This window comes from Giraffa tippelskirchi, chromosome 5 (assembly GCF_054371585.1).
Source record: "Giraffa tippelskirchi isolate mGirTip1 chromosome 5, T2T-mGirTip1v1.2.pri, whole genome shotgun sequence".
In the NCBI taxonomy this organism is placed as follows: Eukaryota; Metazoa; Chordata; class Mammalia; order Artiodactyla; family Giraffidae; genus Giraffa; species Giraffa tippelskirchi.
The window spans coordinates 40563733-40584229 of record NC_137279.1 but is presented as its reverse complement, the minus strand read 5'-3'; the positions used below and the strand labels follow the sequence as shown (position 1 = coordinate 40584229).

The 20497-nt window shown below is 38.4% G+C and overlaps 1 protein-coding gene across 14 annotated transcripts in view; it reads left to right on the top strand.

Moving 5' to 3' along the window:
• The window catches only part of MROH9 (maestro heat like repeat family member 9), a 98210-nt gene that overhangs the window by 61058 nt on the left and 16655 nt on the right, over positions 1–20497 (top strand). For 9 of the 14 annotated variants that reach the window (XM_081485598.1, XM_081485595.1, XM_081485589.1 and 6 more), the window contains 10 exons: positions 1593–1747; positions 3916–4081; positions 5194–5336; positions 6602–6739; positions 8456–8576; positions 12399–12536; positions 15458–15634; positions 18493–18645; positions 18747–18863; positions 19447–19549. In XM_081485598.1, the coding sequence (XP_081341724.1) occupies positions 1593–1747; positions 3916–4081; positions 5194–5336; positions 6602–6739; positions 8456–8576; positions 12399–12536; positions 15458–15634; positions 18493–18645; positions 18747–18863; positions 19447–19549 (1411 nt within the window). Of the gene's footprint in view, positions 1–1592; positions 1748–3915; positions 4082–5193; positions 5337–6601; positions 6740–8455; positions 8577–12398; positions 12537–15457; positions 15635–18492; positions 18646–18746; positions 18864–19086; positions 19216–19446; positions 19550–20497 lie in introns of all 14 variants that reach the window. The other 5 variants (XM_081485596.1, XM_081485597.1, XR_014052273.1 and 2 more) reach the window with 4 other exon arrangements.

The window sequence follows — 20497 nt, the reverse complement described above, 5'->3', positions numbered from 1 at the left end:
TGCCCTCAACCCTTCCTAACATCAGGGTCTTTTCAAATGAGTCAGCTCTTCGCATCAGGTGGCCAAAATATTGGAGTTTCAGCTTCAACATCAGTCCTTCTAATGAACACCCAGGACTGATCTTTAGGATGGACTGGTTGGATCTCCTTGCAGTCCAAGGGACTCTCAAGAGTCTTCTCCAACACCACAGTTCAAAAGCATCAATTTTTCGGCACTCAACTTTCTTTATAGTCCAACTTTCACATCCATACATGACTACTGGAAAAACCATAGCCTTGACTAGATGGACCTTTGATGACAAAGTACTGTCTCTGTTTTTTAATATGCTGTCTAGGTTGGTCATAACTTTCCTTCCAAGGAGTAAGCGTCTTTTCATTTCTTGGCTGCAATCACCATCTGCAGTGATTTTGGAGCCCAACAAAATAAAGTCAGCCACTGTTTCCACTGTTTCCCCATCTAATTACCATGAAGTGATGGGACCAGATGCCATGATCTTAGTTTTCTGAACGTTGAGCTTTAAGCCAACTTTTTCACTCTCCTCTTTCACTTTCATCAAGAGGCTCTTTAGTTCTTCTTCACTTTCTGCCATAAGGGTGGTGTCATCTGCGTATCTGAGGTTATTGATATTTCTCCCAGCCATTTTGATCCCAGCTTGTGCTTCCTCCAGCCCATCGTTTCTCATGATGTACTCTGCATACAAGTTAAATAAGCAGGGTGACAATATACAGCCTTGACGTACTCCTTTTCCTTTTTGGAACCAGTCTGTTGTTCCATGTCCCATTCTAACTGTTGCCTCCTGACCTGCATACAGGTTTCTCAAGAGCCAAGTCAGATGCTCGGGTATTCCCACCTCTTTCAGAATTTTCCACAGTTTATTGTGATCCACATAGTCAAAGGCTTTAGCATAGTCAATAAAGTAGAAATAGATGTTTTTCTGGAACTCTCTTGCTTTTTTGATGATCCAGTGGATATTGGAAATTTGATCTCAGGTTCCTCTGCCTGTTAAAACCAGCTTGAGCATCTGGAAGTTCACAGTTCACGTATTGCTGAAGCCTGGCTTGGAGAATTTTGAGCATTACTTTACTAGTGTGTGATGAGTGCAATTGTGCGGTAGTTTGAGCATTCTTCAGCATTGCCTTTCTTTGGGATTGGAATGAAAACTGACCTTTTCCAGTCCAGTGGCCACTTGAATTTTCCAAATTTGCTGACATATTGAGTGCAGAACTTTCACAGCATCATCTTTTAGGATTTGAAATAGCTCAGCTGGAATTCCATCACCTCCACTAACTTTGTTCGTAGTGATACTTCCTTTGTATGTTTGGAGTACTTAAATATTTTTGAAATCAAATAAACAGTATTACATTTTTTAAAAACGTCAAGGAAAAAATAAATGCATGTTAATTTCTCATGCAAATAATCATTTCATTGTGTAAAACAATACATAAATATGCTTTCCATTGGTGCTTATTTGTGTGTTAGTTGCTGCCTTGGTCATTCTGAGAAGGGCTAAATTCTTATGTCTAACAAATGTTTGGTTTATAAGTGCCTAGGGAACAATAGACTCTAATTGGCCTGTGAAATTGCTTTTACAGGTGTCTAAAATTGTGGATACTATTTATAAGCAATTGTGTGGAGATGATTCTCCCATTTTGAGGGAAGCTATGTTGCGGGTCATCACCTTGTTGACACGTACTTCACCGAAGAAGGTCATCTTTCAACTTATGGACTACCCAGTACCAGCAGATGAGTAAGGCCCCTCACGCTCCTTCCACAGGGTTTGTTCAGTCTTGAGAGTCAGATAGAGCTGGGCAAGTCAGATCTTGTTTCTTTTTTTCCTGAAAGGTAATGTCTATTTTTATACCACATGGGATGATTGTAAGGCTTAACTAAGATCATATACAATATGTATAGCTTCATAAAATATGTGACACACAGTGGACAATCAAGAAATGATAATAGTTGTTATTATTTATGTGAGGCTTTAATTGTGTTCTGTTTTGTATCCCACATTGAAAAACCTCTCCTCAAAGTAATAATGGTTTTTTCCCCATATGTGATAGAATTCATAGTGGGCTTTTTTTTTTTTTCATTTATGAAGGACAGACCTAAGATATTTCCACCCACCAATAAAATAATAAAGCAAAAAATTCCCAGGTATAGTTGGGAGTCCCCTGTCCCTTAACTGTTTATCTGAAATTCATGATCCAGGATCATAAGAAATATTTAAGAAGAAAGGATGCTAATGTGAGCCTACATGACTTTATGAATCTAACAGCCAAATTAGAAGAGCTTATTAAATCATATTACTCCATTTCTCTAGTTCATACATTGGAAGGGAAGGTATTACTTCTCTACTATTACAATGTAAAAGGCAGGAAGTTACATTATGGAAAGAATTCAGGCCTTGGAAACAAATTGACCCTTATATCCTGTGTGACATCATGTAAGTTTCATAAACATCATGATCCTCAATTTCCTAATCTGTGACATGAGGAAACTTTTTATCTATGAAGCTGTTACATGGATTAAATTAGTTAATGTCTGTAAAAGGTCAATGAAATCAACAAAATGCAAAAACAATTTTGTTGATTTTTTCAACAAGCCAACCAAGTTTGTTGGGTTTTTGTTGTTTTTGTTGTTGTTGACTTTTTTCAACTGAGAGAGTACATTTTTTAAGGAAGCTTAAATTCACAAAGTATTTTACTACTTAGAAATTCCTGCAAAGTAAAAATATTCTTAAGACTCAGTGTTTTCTTGTTTAGGTAGGAACTGAGTACCCACTGTGTGTAAAGTATTCCCAGCCTTCAAGCATTTTGTTAGGAGAGTGAATATACCCACATAAATATAGGATAAAAGCTGCCGATGAGTCTATCATGAATAGTATGAATTGAGAAGGTACAGAAAGCAAACATAATTAAAATTAGATGAACTTTATTAAATTGGTCACCAGCAGGTCTTGTGCAATAGTAGGTGAGGATGGAAGTAGAAAAGACTGGAATTTGTAGGTAAGCTTAAACAGAGAAACAGAAAGAAGATCTGGTTAGCCAGAAGATACAATCAATAGGTAAAGGAAGAGGCCTTGATAGATTTGATGTCCATGTGGTTCTAAGCATGGTTCTATGAATAAGCCTTGCAGACAAAAGCATTTGGTACTAGGGTTCTAGAGAGCTGAGTGTGTCCATGTTCTGAGGGGCCAGGGCCCCATATTAAGAACCCAAATGCAGAGAGAATGAGCAACAGAGTTCAGAACTCAGCACAGCTTGACAAGGTATCAAGAATATACCAACACAGAGGACTGTTTTTAAAATGAGCAACAGTAAGAATAATCTTGAAGAGTAGCAGGTATGTAGGGAAAGGAACTTGGGAATTGGAGGCTGAGAAGCTGGGGTTCTAGTCACATCTGGTGAACTGACTAGATATGTGACATTTGGGGAAATGGCTTAGTTTTCAAATTTAATTTTCCAATTTTTAAGTTATGTAGCTTTTTATCTAGCTTTTACATTGATTTATTTACATATATATTAATTTGTATATTCATACCAGTTTTAAAATAGTCAATTATCCCTGGACAAACAAGGTCATACGGTGGAAAGGAAGAGTATGGGGTACAGAAGCTGATCAGTTCCTGACTTTGAGCTGGACAGATATTTAAATAACAGTAGGAAATGAACTTGCAGACTGAGAGACTGTATTTTCCATAAGACCTTATTAAAATTCTTCCTCTGTTTTCAAGGACAAAAATCTTAATGGAATCATTTGGGGATGGGAATATCAGTTTGTTTTGTACTTGTCTGCAGTTTCTTTGCTCTATAAAGACATAAAACCAAGATTGTTTCCTGATTTGAGTCACACTGTTGAGCAGGAAATGAAAAGCTCATGATTCTCATGATCAGGGGCGGGGGGTTGTGTTTGCAGCATTTTGATACTGATGTGGTATGCAGCCGGTTCTGAGTCAAGTGTGGCCCCTCATGTGCTGAAGACAATCTTGTTGATACTGAAAGGAAAGCCTAGAGAAATGGAGAAAATAATAACAGAAAGAAAACATTTCTCTCTCGACGCTACAAATATGATGCCTCTGGCGGTAAATAACACAATGAGCAATTTCTGTTTGTTGTCATTGTTCTCTCAATCACGAAAATTCCTGAGCCCACAGACTCAGTCACACTTCCTTGAGACAGTTTGGCTCTCATTCATTCATTCATTCACTCAATGCACATCTATGATCACAAAGCTTACAGTCTTGTAAGAGACACAGACAATGAACCAAAAAATGTGTCATATGTCAGATGATACAAAGCTTAGAAGAGATATAAAGCAGGGTAGGAAAAAGAAGTGGCCGGGAGGGTTTCAGTAAATTGCTCAGAGCAGGTCTCTCTACTGTAGTCATCTAATCAAAGACCTGAATGAAGTGAGGGAGTGATCCTTGCAGGTACCTGGGCATCAGAGTCCTAGACAGAGAGAAGGGCAAAAGCCATGTAGTGATGGGAGTTTACCTGGTACGTTAGTGAAGCAAGGTCAAAACATCTGGAGAGAACTAAGCAAGGGTGAAAGTGTAGGAGATGGTATCGGAGAGGTAGCCACCAGTCAGGTCACACAGACTTGATAGGCACGTGAAGGCCTAATCTCATTCATGCCATCATTATATATCTCCCAAGCACCCACACTGGCACTCCTGGGAATAAATTCAAGTCTTACAGAGATACAATAGGAAAAAATGGATAATGTTCCACAAACATGAGGTGGTGGGATATGTTTCTCTGATATTGTAGGTATTGTAGTGGTCAGGGCACCAAACAGTTTGTTAGTGAGCTGGTATGCCCCGCCCCCTTTAAATATTTTACTGTCCTGGATTGTTGAAGCAGTGAGAGGACCTGCGTTATTAACCACATCAGCATGGAGCCTGGGGAGGTGTGTCTTCCTTGGGAATCAGCTTGCTTCCTGCCAGTTTGGCAGTCAGGCACTGTTGATAGTGCTTTGGGGGCCCAGGGCCAGAAAATGCTTGGCACAGTTCCTGCTTCAGAATGGACTTAGTGACCGTTACTGAACGAATGAGTATACATGCTCGCTTCAGGTTTCCTTCAAGGAAATTGGGGGAAGGGTTGCAGAGTCCCTCCCTTTCCACATCCCTCATCATGCTGACTGGGTTTAAAGGGAGATGGTTACATTCTTGACACCTTTTCCTTTCCGTTACAGGCATCCCAGGCCCTGTGTACGTTACTGCCTCTTGGTCCTTACAAGAAAGCGGTGGCCCAGTTTTTCCCCCAGCTCTTGATGGCCCTCATGCTTCAACTCTTTTACAGCAGCAACCTGAGACTGATGACAGAGGACAGGCCTTTGTGAGATACTAGGGGTTGTTTCAGACTGAATAAGAAATGCGCTTCCAGCTGTCAACCTGTCCCTTAGGTTCCTTTGGAATCACATAATCCCATGTGCAGTATATTCATTTGTTATAGTTTTCTCCCCTTTGAAGGGTAGGATGCCTTTGGAAAAGTAATTACCCTAAATACCTCAAAGTAAGCTAGGACCTTCCCTGAATGTGTATGTAGTGTATAAAAAAAATCACTCCCACAGAACACAGTTTATTCCTGCCACAAAGGGAGGCCACCACACAGAAAGAGTAGGGAGGAGCAGCAGGTCCAAAGCTGGACATGTACTAGCTCTGCCATTTACTCTGATAGTGATCTCTCAGGGTAAATTAGGTGTAAGGTGAAATAATATGCCCACATGTGTTTTGTGAAATGTAAAGCTGCTTTGTGGTTGGTGATGTGATGGGTGGGCTTATGATAGCATGCTGCCATTCTGTCCATGTGTGCATGCATGCTAAGTCACTTCAGTCATGTCTGACTCTTTGCAACCCAATGGACTATATAGCCCACCAGGAAATTCTGTTCATGGGATTCTCCAGGTAAGAATACTGGAGTGGGTTGCCATGCTCTTCTCCAGGGGATCTTCCCAACCCAGGGATTGAACCCGCATCTCTTATGCATCCTGCATTGGCAGCTGGGTTCTTTACCACTAGTGCCACCTGGGAAGCCTGTCATTCTGTCCACATAAAGAAAATTCAGCTTTTCTATTTTGCCCAAGAGATCACAGTTAGCTTTGCTACTGTGCAGGGTAATCTGGACCCAACTGTCTGCTATTTGCCCTCATCTAAGCCAGGCAGGACTCTCAAACACAATCTGTCCCATTAAGATATTAAGTATGCTAATATAATCCACTCTCTTTCAAGCAGACATACACCAAATCATTGCAAGTAGGTTAAGAATGTATTCTATTTATTTAAAGCATCCAAAGAAGACAAGCAACAGGCACCTTTAGCATGTTTTCACATCATTTAGCATCTTTTGCTAATAAGCTTTTAATAAACTAATATGCTGCTCTATTATTAATCCTAGATTTTACATGCTACAATTTCAGTTTAACCCCACATCCCACACCCTGTTAATCAGGAGAGATGAAGACCATTTAGTGCTCTTTTCCTCTGAAGCAACCCCTTTCCCAAAATCAGCATCGTGCCCATCATAGAAAAGGCAGCTCACTTGTATTTAGTTATGTAACGGCTACTGGCAGGTGATGACTCTCCTCTTCTTTGGGCCCTTAGCTATGCCCTGGATGCCCTGAGAGTTCTGCTGAATTGTTCTGGACTTCAAGAGGTGGATACTGCTCTAAAGAGAAAGAACTGCTGGAACCAGTTTTCCCAAGTGCTGTATCACCATCACGGAGTCTGCCTTGTGGCCAAGTAAGAACAGGGGCTTTGAGAAATGTTCTCAGTCTCTTTCCCACCTGTTTCATCGTTCTTCAACTGAGTCATGTGGGAACACAGTCAGTATCCACTCCAAACTTCCAAATCTTTCTTAATGATCTAAATTGCCATTCAACTTCTACTTTTTCACTCATTTTTGAGGGGGGTTTACTTTTCCTTGCCTTGCTCTCTTACCTAATGATATGGACACCAAATTATCCTTCCTCTACCCAACAAGTTTCTCTTTCAGATATGGAGAACTAGAGGGAAATCTGCTTCTTCCTTCCTCTGTTGTTAGCTGATTTCGGCTTTATAGACATCAGATGGTTATAAATGTGCTCCCACTTAGAAGAGGTCCGATATAAACCTGTCCCCAGCGAGACAGATAAATTTGGGAAAATATAATAGAAAAGGGCTTTTACTTGTACCACAGTTCTTTTTCTAGCTAGTCCACCAGTGAATAATAGCAAGCTTCTGATTTCAGGAATCAGATTTTCTGATCAAGAATCACAATACATGGCCTTGACAACTTAGTTGACCGTTTAAGTTGTGACTGACTCAGAAAGTACACTGCATATGGTTTCTGGACTCTTGGTGCTTTTAAGTCAACATTTTATTTGCACGTAGATTTCAAGAACATATCTTATTTTATATAAAAACAAAAGGTGGTACCTTTCTATCCTACAGATAGAGTCATTCTATCATCAGTACCTTAGTACATTTGAATCTTCTTACTCAAAGCATGTTCCACATACCTATAGCAATAGCATCACCTGGGAGTGAAATATGCAGAATCTCAAGGCCCTCTCCAAACCTACAATTCAGAAGCTGCATTTTAGCAAGATCCCTGATTGATCTGTATGCACATTCAAATTTTAGCATCAGAAAAAGACCCAGGTGCTGGGAAAGACTGAGATCAGGAGGAAAAGGGGGTGACAGAGGATGAGATGGTTGGATGGTATCACCAACTCAGTGGGCATGAGTTTGAGCAAACTCTAGGAGATAGTAGGGGACAGAGGAGCCTGTGTGCTACAGTCCATGGGGTCACAAAAAGTCAGATGCAAAATAGCAACTGAACAACAACACTTTAGTGCTTCTCTACCTGGAATCTTCAAATCAAAGCTCTGTTATATGATCCTTCCCAGTCCTGCCAATTTGATCTAGGCCAGCATGTTGGAATAACTGTGAGCCTGGTCACTGGCCCAAGTGTCTTATAGAGAATGGCTCAGTGAATCAGGACTCACCACCTCTTCTCCTTAATAACCTAGGATATCTCCCAGGATAGTTTCTTAATTATATCATTCAAAGGAATGATTTGGTCTAAAACCACCAATGTAACCTGTGTGGCCATCTTTGATTGTCAAGATATTTATTTTGCATTATTTATTTTTTCTCCTTTTGGTCAGGCATGGATGGGAGCTTGCAGTAACATAGGGCAGTCTGTACTGTGACACAGGATAGGAGAAACAGGAAAGAGGAGTGATGTTAAGGACAGAGATATTATCAGTGATCCAGGTATATATAACTCCTCTGAGTCTGCATAAAATTAATAATGGGGCTTCAGTTTACCTTGGATTAAGGAATATTTGAGAATATTCTATCTGCATGATACAAAATATAAGGCTAATGGCTCTCCCTTTTCTACCATTAGCATTTGCTGATGCAGAAAGTGTTATCTTCTTTGCTAATTCAGTGCCTTATTCTCCTTTACAGAACTCTCAGTGAATATAACTTTCCACAGTTTCCAGAGACCTTGCATTATCTCTACAAACTCGCTGTAGAAGGTCCTAGAAGGTCAGAAGACAGTGTCATCACAATAATATTTCTCACTGAAGTGAGTTTCATTAGGAGACTGTGAATAACTGAGTTCTCATTTCCTTTCCTCATCCAAACTTAAATCAACACTCCAATGTTTTATCTCCCTCTCCAAATACTGATTCTTACCAAAAGTTAACACAATAACAGATATCTGAAGCTGAGGGGGTAAGGTGAAGATAGATTTGGATTATGAGAGGGTTGTTCCTTTAGACTGTTCCAGAAGTTGGCCTTTGAAGGGGTGTGGATTGTGCAAACTAATTATTTGTAGCACTAATTCATATATTTCTGCATGCTTGTTAAAGTATTTGGATAACTGAGTTTACTAAAGGTGCTAGGTAACATTTGGATCTAAATGAGACTTCAGATTGCATGGAGGGAAAAAAAAGAATGGACTAAATAACTGGGTAACATGAAGATACAGAACTCTATCACTTTGTACATGAACATTACGTCAAATATTGGAATGCCATAAAGAATTAAGCCAATTGAAGCTTAAGCCAATTAAGCAAATTGAAGATTTTTGCTTACAAAAGGCATGTAGAAAATTCTATAAAATGAAATTAACTAAATGAAATCTAATCTTCCCTAAAAGTAATGATGCTAAATATTTCCCAAAGTTTCACATGATTTCAAACTTCATAGCAAAACAGTTAAAAAACTACAAAGGCATACCCCTACACTATAGCATGTACTTCTAAAGCTTTCAGAAAGATACATGAATTAGTTTAACTTTATACTGCAATAGCAAATCACCTATGTTTTTCAAACTTGCTTAATACATTTGAATCTCTCATATTTTATTATGTGACTCATTATTTTTATTGTACTATCCTTTAATTATGTACAAATACCAAATCGGTCTAAACTTAACGTACAAAATCCCTCCCATACAATAACACAGTTAAAAGAAATTTACACCTACTATTCATTTTTAATTTCTATCTCAAATAAAGCAAATGAGTTCAGGTTTTTAACATAAATAGATGGATGAAGAGAAAGACAGGTGGTTGAGCAGAAAAAAAAGGATGGAGGGAGGGAGAAAAGAAAGTTCTTAGCTCAGAAAGGCCTAGAAGTTGTGAGTACCTCTACTCCTTAGATCTTGGTTTCTAAATACTGTTTCCCACAAAAAGGAACAAGCATTCCCTGTAGGAATGGTTGATTCTAGGGAATGTACGCAATGAATCTGGAACACCCTGTTCTGCCAGACTTACTTAAAAAGTGACAGAATGGGTCAAAAGGACACAGAAACCAGCTTGAATGAGCATCCCCAGGAAAACCTATGACAATCTGATCATCAAAAGGATTGACAGTAATGGCTTATAATCCTTTGAATAAAATAAGAATCATTGAGCCTGAAAAAAATAAATAAAAAATAAACATACAGACTACATAAAATTTATATAAGCATCATTAATATACCTGATAATGTTGAATGAAACCTAGTTGCCTCTCTCATCATGGATGTAATACTTACTTGATGTAATATTACATCATGGATGTAATACAATTGGAGAGTCACATGACTGTCCTAGGAAATCAGCAATGACCACATTCTTCCACCACTTTCTCTATTTAGAACTTCTGGGCAATTGTCAACTTTCCAGTTCAACTATGCAGCCCCTTGGTCTTTAGTTACTCTGAGCACACAATCTATGTATTTCACCTTATTTTGGTCTTCTCAGCCAATGATACCTAAGATAGTATTACCAATGGCTATGCTGCTGCTGCTGCTAAGTCGCTTCAGTTGTGTCCGACTCTGTGAGACCCCATAGACGGCAGCCGACTGGGCTCTGCCGTCCCTGGGATTCTCCAGGCAGGAACACTGGAGTGGGTTGCCATTTCCTTCTCCAAAGCATGAAAGTGAAAAGCGAAAGTGAAGTCACTCAGTCATGTCCGACTCTGCGTGACCCCATGGACTGCAGCCTACCAGGCTCCTCCGTCCATGGGATTTTCCAGGCAAGAGTGCTGGAGTGGGGTGCCATTGCCTTCTCCGACCAATGTCTATGCCATTTATTTATATTTGTTTTTTCTAGTATTCTACTAATGTAAATAGCAATCAGGTTTACATCTTTGTGCCTAAATTTTCTTTCTTTTGGTATTTTATTTTCTTATAATAGATTCCAAGAATTTGCAATAATAACTAAAGTGTATAAGCATTCTTGGGCTTCCCTGGTGTTTCAGCGCTAAAGAATCTGCCTGCCAATGCAAGAGACACAGGTTTGATCTCTGGGTCAGGAAGAGCATCTGGAAAAGGAAATGGCAACTCAGTCCAGTATTCTTGCCTGGGAAATCCCATGAACAGAGGAGCCTGGCGGGCTACCGTCCATGGGGTCTCAGAAGAGTCAGACACAACTTAGCAACATAAACATTCTCGGGCTAGGGACGGTTATCTGGAAGGCAATGCCATCAGTGCTCCCCACACAGTTCATGGGTGAGCTCATTCCATAGCACTTCACCACTGTGGACAAGCTCTCCAATGTGAGAGGTAGGCTGGATGTCCTGCGGGTGACTTGATTTGTTCTTACTGTTAAAACTTTCAGAGAGGTTGAACATTTTTAATGCTATTATTTTTTATAAATTATAAATTTATAAAATTTATATGTATAATTAAAATTATATAATTATTATATAAATTATAGAATATTATATAGAATGTTATATAAATTATAAAATTATATAATTTAAAATTATAAATTGTTAATAAATTTATTATTTATAAAGTTTCATATTATGAATACCCTGATCTTTATCCATTTAGCTACTATGACCTTAATTTTTTCTTAATGAAATGTATGATTCTCTCTCACACATGCACACACGCACACCACAGATTTGTGGAGCGTATCAAGTAACATATGAACATGGTACTTTAAACATCATTAGTGAGATAAACCACAAAGATTGAAAAAAATTCTGTAAAGAAATGTTTTTTTCCTCAGAGGGTTTATTGATGTTATACGTGTTGATACCATAATTTTATGATTATGATATGTATTGAAAGTGAAAGTGTTAGTCGCTTAATCATGTCCAACTCTCTGCAACCCCATGGACTGTAGCAGGCCAGGCTCCTCTGTCCATGGGATTCTCCAGGCAAGAATACAGGAGTGGGTCTCTATACCCTTATCCAAGGGATATTTTGGACCCAGTGATTGAACCTGGGTCTCCTGGGCTTCCCAGGTGATGCTAGAGGTAAAGAACCTCCCTGTCAATACAGGAGACATAAGAGACACGGGTTCGATCTTTGAGTTGGGAAGATCCCCCGGAGTAGGGCACAGCAACCTACTCCAGTATTTTTGCCTGGAGAATCCCATGGACTGAGGAGCCTGGCAGGCTACAGTCCATAGGGCCACAAAGAGTCAGACACAACTGAAGTGACTTAGCACACACACATGCTCCTGCACTGCAGAGATTCTTTACCATCTGAGCCACCAGGGAAGCCCATGGTATGCATTACATGGTAGAAAATGAATAAGTAAACATATAACTGCTATTAGGCACTAAGGTTCTCCAGGTAAGAGAAAGAGGAGGCAGTATAAAAGTATAAAAAGTTAACATAAACTCTTATCCCATATTTAAAAATTTCTTTCATCATATCTATATGTATGAAATTTTCTTTCATCATATGTATATAACAAAGCATGTATTTCCTATTATACCTGCTACTTCTCCTTCCCTCTATGGGCCCAGAAATATATGTGAAGTTAAAGTATGTGTATGTATTTAGAATTTTAGTGTGATTTGTATTTGTTTTACTAAAAATGTCTTGATTTTTATTACTGAAGCAAAAAAATCATGCTTGTCCATTATTCCATCTATGAACTTAACTGTTTTCTTTTAGCTTCTCAATAATTTCTTCAAGGACCCATTTCCAGAAAAATTTTTGGTTCTCTTCAGAAACTGGGTCAATGACCCTGATCCTGCAGTTTGCAAACTGAGCCTTCAGAAAATTGCGAGTATGGCACCAGTTATCAATGAGGTATGCGTGTGTATGTGATTTGTGTCTGCCAGCACTCAAAGTTAGGATCTGAGATTTGATACAACTCAATATCGTTACTGACAAAACAGATTATTTTTAGTTTATACACCACTAAAACAATATCAAAGTCAAGTATTTCATCAATAAGGAAACTGAGTTGAATTGAAAGGATGTGTTGCCAATAGGCTTTATCATCTTATTTATATTTTTCCAGAAGATTATTCACTACACTCAGGACTTATCAAAATTGCCCTACATAAACACTCTTGTTACAGTCTAAACCATATGTCTGTAAGTTATTTTTTACTCCAACATATACACATGAATACACATTAATTCCTGTCTCAGAGTATTTGTTCAAGTTTTTTCTTCCTTTATGATATTTTCCTCCTTCACCCATTCACATTTTTCTTATTTTTCAATGATTATCTCAAGTCAAATTTCACTGAATATTCTGCTTTCTAGCAGCCTGATCCCTTTCAGAGCCACACCAACTATAAGCACTGGCTTATATAATATTTATATTTATGGTTCTCTACCTTTGACTCTGAAACTAACAGCATCAACGTCTCTTGGAAACTTGTTAAAAATGCACATTGTCAGGCGCTATCACAGGCCTATGGAGTCAGAAATCCTAGAGGTTGTGCCCACCAACCTATGACTTCAAAATTTCTCCAGGTGATCCTCAGTTCAGTTCAGTTCAGTCACTCAGTCATGTCTGATTCTTTGCAAACCCATAGACTGGTGCATGCCAGGCTTCTCTGCCCATCACCAACTCCAAGAGTTGCTCAAACTCATGTCTATCGAGTTGGTGATGTCATCCAACTCATCTTCTGTCGTCCCCTTCTCTTCCTGCCTTCAATCTTTCCCGGCATCAGGTTCTTTTCCAGTGAGTCAGTTCTTTGCATCAGGTGGCCAAAGTATTGGAGTTCCAGCTTCAGCATCAGTCCTTCCAATGAATATTCAGGACTGATTTCCTTTAGGATGGACTGGTTTCATCTCCTTGCCATCCGCGGGACTCTTAAGAGTTTTTTCCAACATCACAGGTCAAAAGCATCTATTCTTCGGCGCTCAGCTTTCTTTATGGTCCAACTCTCACATCCATACATGACTACTGGAAAAACCATAGCTTTGTCTAGATGGACCTTTGTCGGCAAAGTAATGTCTTTGCTTTTTAATACGCTGTTTAGGTTGGTCATAGCTTTTCTTCCAAGGAGTAAGTGTCTTTTAATTTCAAGGCTGCAGTCACCATGTGCAGTGATTTTGAAGCCCAAGAAAATAAAGTCTGTCACTGTTTCCATTGTTTCCCTGCCTATTTGCCATGAAGTGATGGGACTGGATGCTATGATCTTAGTTTTCTGAATGTTGAGCTTTAAGTCAACTTTTTCACTCTCCTCTCTCACTTTCATCAAGAGGCTCTTTAGTTCCTCTTTGCTTTCTGCCATAAGGGTGGTGTCATCTGTGTATCCGAAGTAATTGATATTTCTCCCTGCAGTCTTGATTCCAGCTTTTGCTTCATCCAACCCAGCATTTTGCATGATGTACTCTGCATAGAAGTTAAATAAGCAGGGTGACAATATAGTCTTGACGTACTCCTTTCCCAATTTTGAACCAGTCCGTTGTTCCATGTCTGGTTCTAATTGTTGCTTCTTGACCTGCATACAGATTTCTCAGGAAGCAGGTGAGGTGGTCTGATATTCCCATCTCTTGAAGAATTTTCCAGTTTGTTGTGATTCACACAGTCAAAGGTTTTAGCCAGGTGATTCTAATATACGCTGAACTGGAGAACTACTGTCCTGTATCATTTCCCACTGAGTCATGTGAATACTACTTGCCTTCCCAGAAGAGTACATCAAAGCATACTCCTAAGTTTTGTAATTCACTTGCAAATTCCAAAGTACCTTGCACAATTCTGAGACTGTAGATATTCCATAAATTATTACTGATTTAATAATAAATTTAATAAATCCTAGTATATCTATTAAGCATAGTCTCTGAAAGCTTAAAAACAGTCAGTGGGCACTCATTTTGCATTTAGAATGAAGTGAGCCATAGTTTATTTGCTTTAGATAAATCATAGGAGTCAATAGTATGAATTGTGAATAGAAAGTTATTTATTGCCTTGTCTAGTGCTCTGATCAAGAGAGACACAGTAGAAAGTGATCTGGATTGAGGTTTCACATACTATCTACTAGTAAAGACTCAGTTTTCCTACATAACACAAGTGTCTTCTGGCTATTACTTTGGCAAATAGTATTTATTTCTTTTACTTCTTTTCTTTCCAGCCTTTCTTTCTCTTTTTTGATGCCTCCTTTTCATGTTTTAATGGCTTCATATTCTGCATGTCTCTGATCTGCAGTTGAGGCCCACAACTGAGCTCAGGAGCTCAGTGGCTCTCATGTCCAAACAGGTCATTGTCATCTAGTTTAGATGTTAGTACTGTCAATGACATGTTGGTAAATATTTATTAAACAATCAACTCTGTGAAAACAAGACCACTTATTCCCTGGTGTAAATATTCCCACCATTGCTGATTTCAGTCTATCAAAGGGACATCAGTAAACATGGATCTGGGCAGAGATGCACAGTAGCACATTATTAGTTAATATTTCCACCATACAGATACAATACATGTAAACAATAGTTTACAGAAAAATTTAGCAAAGGCAGAAAAATTTAGCTAATTTAGCAAAAGAAATAGGAAGCAATGAGTCTTGAGTATTTACTACCATTGTTTTTATTTATTTCTAAATTTATAAAATTTAAATTTTTAATAGTGACTTTTTTGGACAATTGATTCCTGTAAGCCAGCCCCAGCACATCACTGCATGCTGCCCAAACTCAGAGGTGTGCACATCAAATGTTACCTCAAGTCTCCTTCCAGTTCCTAATTCCCACCATTTTCTTTCTGTTATACATAGATAGAAAATGTCTGCAGCTTATTAATATCCATCTTGGATGCCTTCCTTTCCAAAGACACGACTGTTATAATCCGGGCCTTGATAACCCTTAGAAAACTTTTAGACAGACTGGACAAGGTGACCTACTCCTCCCTGTCTACCAGAATTGCTTCCAGCTACTGTCCTCTGATGGATCATGTGAGTTACACAGATATGTGAGATTATTAGGTTTCATCATTCAGCTGAAGCGCCAGCTAAGGCAATGATATTACATTCCAGAATAAGTGAACAGAAGGCAGTCATTTTGTGCAGATCTGCCATTTGTTTTCCAGAGATAATAATGTTAACCAAGTAAGCTCTAAGTTTGTATATGTGTTTTTACATATTTTTAAATTTTATTTATTTATTTATTTTTGGCTGTGCTGGGTCTTCTGTGCTGCTCAGGCTTTTCTCTAGTTGCAGCAAGCAGGGGGCTATACTCTAGTTGCAGTGCACAGTCTTCTCACTGTGGTTTCCTCTCTTCAGAGTATGGGCTTCAGGGCACGTGGGCTTCAGTCGTTGCTGCATATGGGCTCAGTTGCTGTGGCTCCCAGGGTCTAGAGTACAGACTAGTTGTGACTCACAGGCTTAGCTGCTCTGTGGCATGTGAGATCTTCCCCAATCAGGGATCGAACCCATGTCTCCTGCATTGGTAGGCAGATTCTCTACCACAGAGCCACCAGGAAAGCCCTGTATGTTTGTTTTTAAACTACAGAAGTCTGACCATAGGAAATGAGAGTCAAAAAGTAGCCTTTATTCTTAGATGAAAGAGGAATTGTAGTTTAGTGGCTGTATTTGTTAACCCTGAATCTGGACTTTCTAGGTTCAAATCCCTGTGCTGCCACTGACTAGCTGTGAAATCTTGAGCAAGTGGCTCAGTCTGTTAGTGTATCATTTGTAAAACAGAGTGAGTAGCAGGCATATTATGGGTATTAGAGTTGACATGTGTAATACCCCAAATGAATTTATTATCATAGAAAACATTAATTAGAAAGTCTTTGATCAGAAAGTTGTGTGTTTTGAAAATTCTCATTTTTATGGTAAATGTGTAGTATTTATGGTAAATGTATACTTTATTAAAAATATAGTATTTTAATAAACAAGAACATGTTGGTATGCTATGAGAAATCTATTTGTTTTTAAAGACTCCTTTGATGAGTTATTTGTGAACCAGAGAATTGTATCATAGTAAGTTATCTTGCCAAAATTTGTAACTTCTTACTAGTTCTGCAGATTTCATTGAAAAAAGGCTCAATATTATTAAATTATAGAAAGAGGAAACTTGTGGCAGAAAAGATTTTTATAAGGACATAATGATAATAATAGTAATAATAACACTGGCTAAAATTTATTGAGCATTTACTGTACACCAGGCATTATCTTAAGGGATTTACATGGACAATTTCATACAATTCTCTAGACAACTCTCTTGGGCTTCCCTTGTGGCTCAGCAGGTCAAGAATCCACCTGCAATGCGGGAGACCTGGGTTCAATCACTGGGTTGGGAAGGTCCCCTGGAGAAGGGAAAGGCTACTTACTACAGTATTCTGGCCTGGAGAATTCCACGGACTGAATAGTCCACGGGGTCGCAAAGAGGCAGACACGACTGAGCAACTTTCACTTTCACTAGAAGACAACTCTATTACTATTATCCAGTTTACATACAAGCAAACTGAGGCAAACTGAAGTGAATATTAGACCAATTTCATATGGCTGATAATTAGTATGTCCATGTAAATAATTATTTTCAAAATGCAATAATATTTTTGTAAAAACTGAAAGTGATATTATATTTTAAAAAAATTAACCTCTTCCTCTGGCTTGTAATTTTTCTCTTCTAGAATCCTTATAATCCAATCACCTTTCTATTTGGACTAAGTAAACCCTTGGAAACCTAGTATTATGCCAGTATGCAAAGAACTCGCATTAGTATTCAGTAACAATTCTGCAAACGCCTCCAGCATTTGAATACATCATGGTTACATTACCCTAAGTATTTTGATAGAAATTATCTCCAAGTTACATGGATTTTTACATGTTATATCTTTCAGCTGAGTTCAGTTGCTCAGTCATGTCTGACTCTTTGCAACCCCATGGACGGCATCATGCCAGTCTTCCCTGTCCATCACCAACTCCTGAAGCTTGCTCAAACGCATGTCCATCAAGTCGGTGATGCCATCTAACCATCTCATCCTCTGTCGTCCTCTTCCCCTCCACCCTTCAAACTTTCCCAGAATCAGGGTCTTTTCCAATGAGTCAGTTCTTCGCATCAGGTGACCAAAGTATTGAAGTTTCAGCTTCATCATTAGTCCTTCCAATGAATATTCAGGACTGATTTCCTTTAGGACTGACAGGTTGGATCTCCTTGCAGTCCAAGGGACTCACAAGAGTCCTCCAACACCACAGTTCAAAAGCATCAATTCTTCGGCTCTAAGCTTTCTTTATGGTTCAACTCTCACATCCATACATGGCTACTGGAAAAACTATAGCTTTGACTAGATGTACCTTTATTGGCAAAGTAATGTCTCTGCTTTTTAATATGCTATCAAGGTTGGTCATAGCTTTTCTTCCAAAGAGCAAGAACTATGGATGGAGGTTCATGACATTGTACAGGAGGCAGTGATCAAGACCATCCCCAGTTATATCTTTAGTATGTTATTAAATACTATCTTCCTAAATTTAAGAAGCTCACTTTTCACAAGGGATTTTCTTTCATGTAATATGAATTTTGGTAAGTAAGTCTTATTTTAAAATCAAAAGAAGAGATGACTTCTTAGACCCAAGGTGAATTCACCCAAGGTGAATCTTTTCTAAAAACAAATGATAAATATATACACACACATATATACACATCATATATAGTGTATATACATTATATAAATATATATACTATATAGTGTGTGGGTATATATATACATACTATATGTTTATATATATATATATATATATATATGTATATATAGTGTGGTTATATATATATATCCTCAAATGAGGTCTTTTCCGTGTGCATGTTTTAGGGTAATGAAGGTATTCGGAGTATGGCCATTCACCACTTTGGTCAGTTACTCATGGACATGAGTCAGTACACATGGATGCTAAATGATGTGGTTTATGCAGGCTTGGTACCTCTGATCCTGTTTTTGGAAGATACAGAGGAAAAAGTAGTTAAAGTAAGTCCTGAAATTTTGTTTTTCTTAGTTTTGCAGAGAATCACAGTGTTTTATGTAACACCAGATGGAATGGATCTTTACTGACTTTTTCTGCTTCACAGGCATGTAAATATACATTAAAAATCTGTGCCTCAGAATTAAAATGGTCAACATCATATTTCCTAAAGGATGAATATTACAGTTTTGAGCTGGTGGTGCTCAACATCTGTAACAATCTTGTAAGTGTCCACTCAAGATTTACTACCCCAAGAGTTACAGAGACAATTTTAAAGGATATACAAAGTGATGAAAAGCATAATGGTCACAAGGTGAATCTAGAAGAAGGACTCTGAAGAGAAGATAATAAACAGGCAATTACAGCTAGGGCTTGAGACCAGAGAAAAATTAAATTTTCCCACTTTCTTCTCATTAACATGGATCATCTATTTTTTCTTCCTCCAGCCCACCTACTTTGAGCAATGTAAAGGTGGGCACAGCATTTCAGATCACCAAAAGAAAAGCTGGAATTAGTTTTCCATGGCTGAATGATCTGGTTTTCTGAAAACCAGCATAAACTGCAACAATAGAAAGGTAGGGATGGAAGGATGTTAACCAAAGGTTGGAAACCCAAAGACTGGATATCATGTAACAAGCTGAATAATACCTGCAAGCAAGAGTAACATTCCTACATAAAAACCCCCAAGTTTTAACCTGGCCCTGATTTGATATAAGCAACCAAGTTCTTTTCCCTGGAAGCCTCTCTGAATTTAGCATATGTGTATTTTCAAGAAGTGAGAGAATTTTTTTCCTTTTTATTCTCAGCTTATTTCTCATCAAAAATACATTACAGATTTGATATCTGAGACCTTAGGATTCCTGGAGAGTTCCAGAACATATCTGAGAAGAGGATCAGTTATTTTACTAGGTAAGTAAAATTCAATTATCATTTCCTAATTTGTCTTAACAGGTAAAGAATGGATAGCAGCTAGAAGTTTTCCTTGAAAAAATTATAAATTTTCTTTGTTTAGGATGGACTCTAATTTTCATGATCATATCTATAATGAGCAGAAGTTAAAATATATGTTGAGAATAAAGTTCTCTTTTGTAATACACAGCTGAGTATAAGTATGTAATTAAACTATCATACAAAATATTCAACTGGATGAATTTCAAAATTTAAGAAGGTGGCAAACCACTACAGTTACCCTTTCCTGCTTAAAAATCACCTCTGCATGGAACAATTTTATGGCCTCTGAGGGAGAAGGTGAGGGTGGGACGTTCTGGGAGAATAGCATTGAAACATGTATATTATCATATATGAAACAGAACACCATTCCATGTTTGATGCATGTGACAAGGGCTCAAGGCTGGGGCAATGGGATGATCCAGAGGGATGGGATGGGGAGGGAGGTGGGTGGGGGGTCCAGGAAGGGGAACACATGTAAACCCATGGCTGATTCATGTCAATGTATGGCAAAAACTATTACAATATTGTAAAGTAATTAGCCCCCAACTAAAATAAATAAATTTATTAAAAAAAAAAAATCACCTCTCCCCACTGAAGAATAATACATTTTTTTAAATGACAGTCTTTAACAAAACATGAACATCTCTAACCACAAATTACAACATATGAGTGATAATCGCTCAGTCCTGTCTGACTCTTTGCAACCCCATGAACTGTCACCTGCCAGGCTCCTTTGTCCATGGAATTCTCCAGGCATGAATACTGGAATAGGTTGCCATTCCCTTCTACAGGGGATCTTCCCAAACCATGGACTGAACTCAGGTCTCCCACATTGTAGGGAGATTCTTTACCATCTGAGCCACCAGGGAAGCCCACAACAGACGAGGAAGAGCTACCAAATCCAAT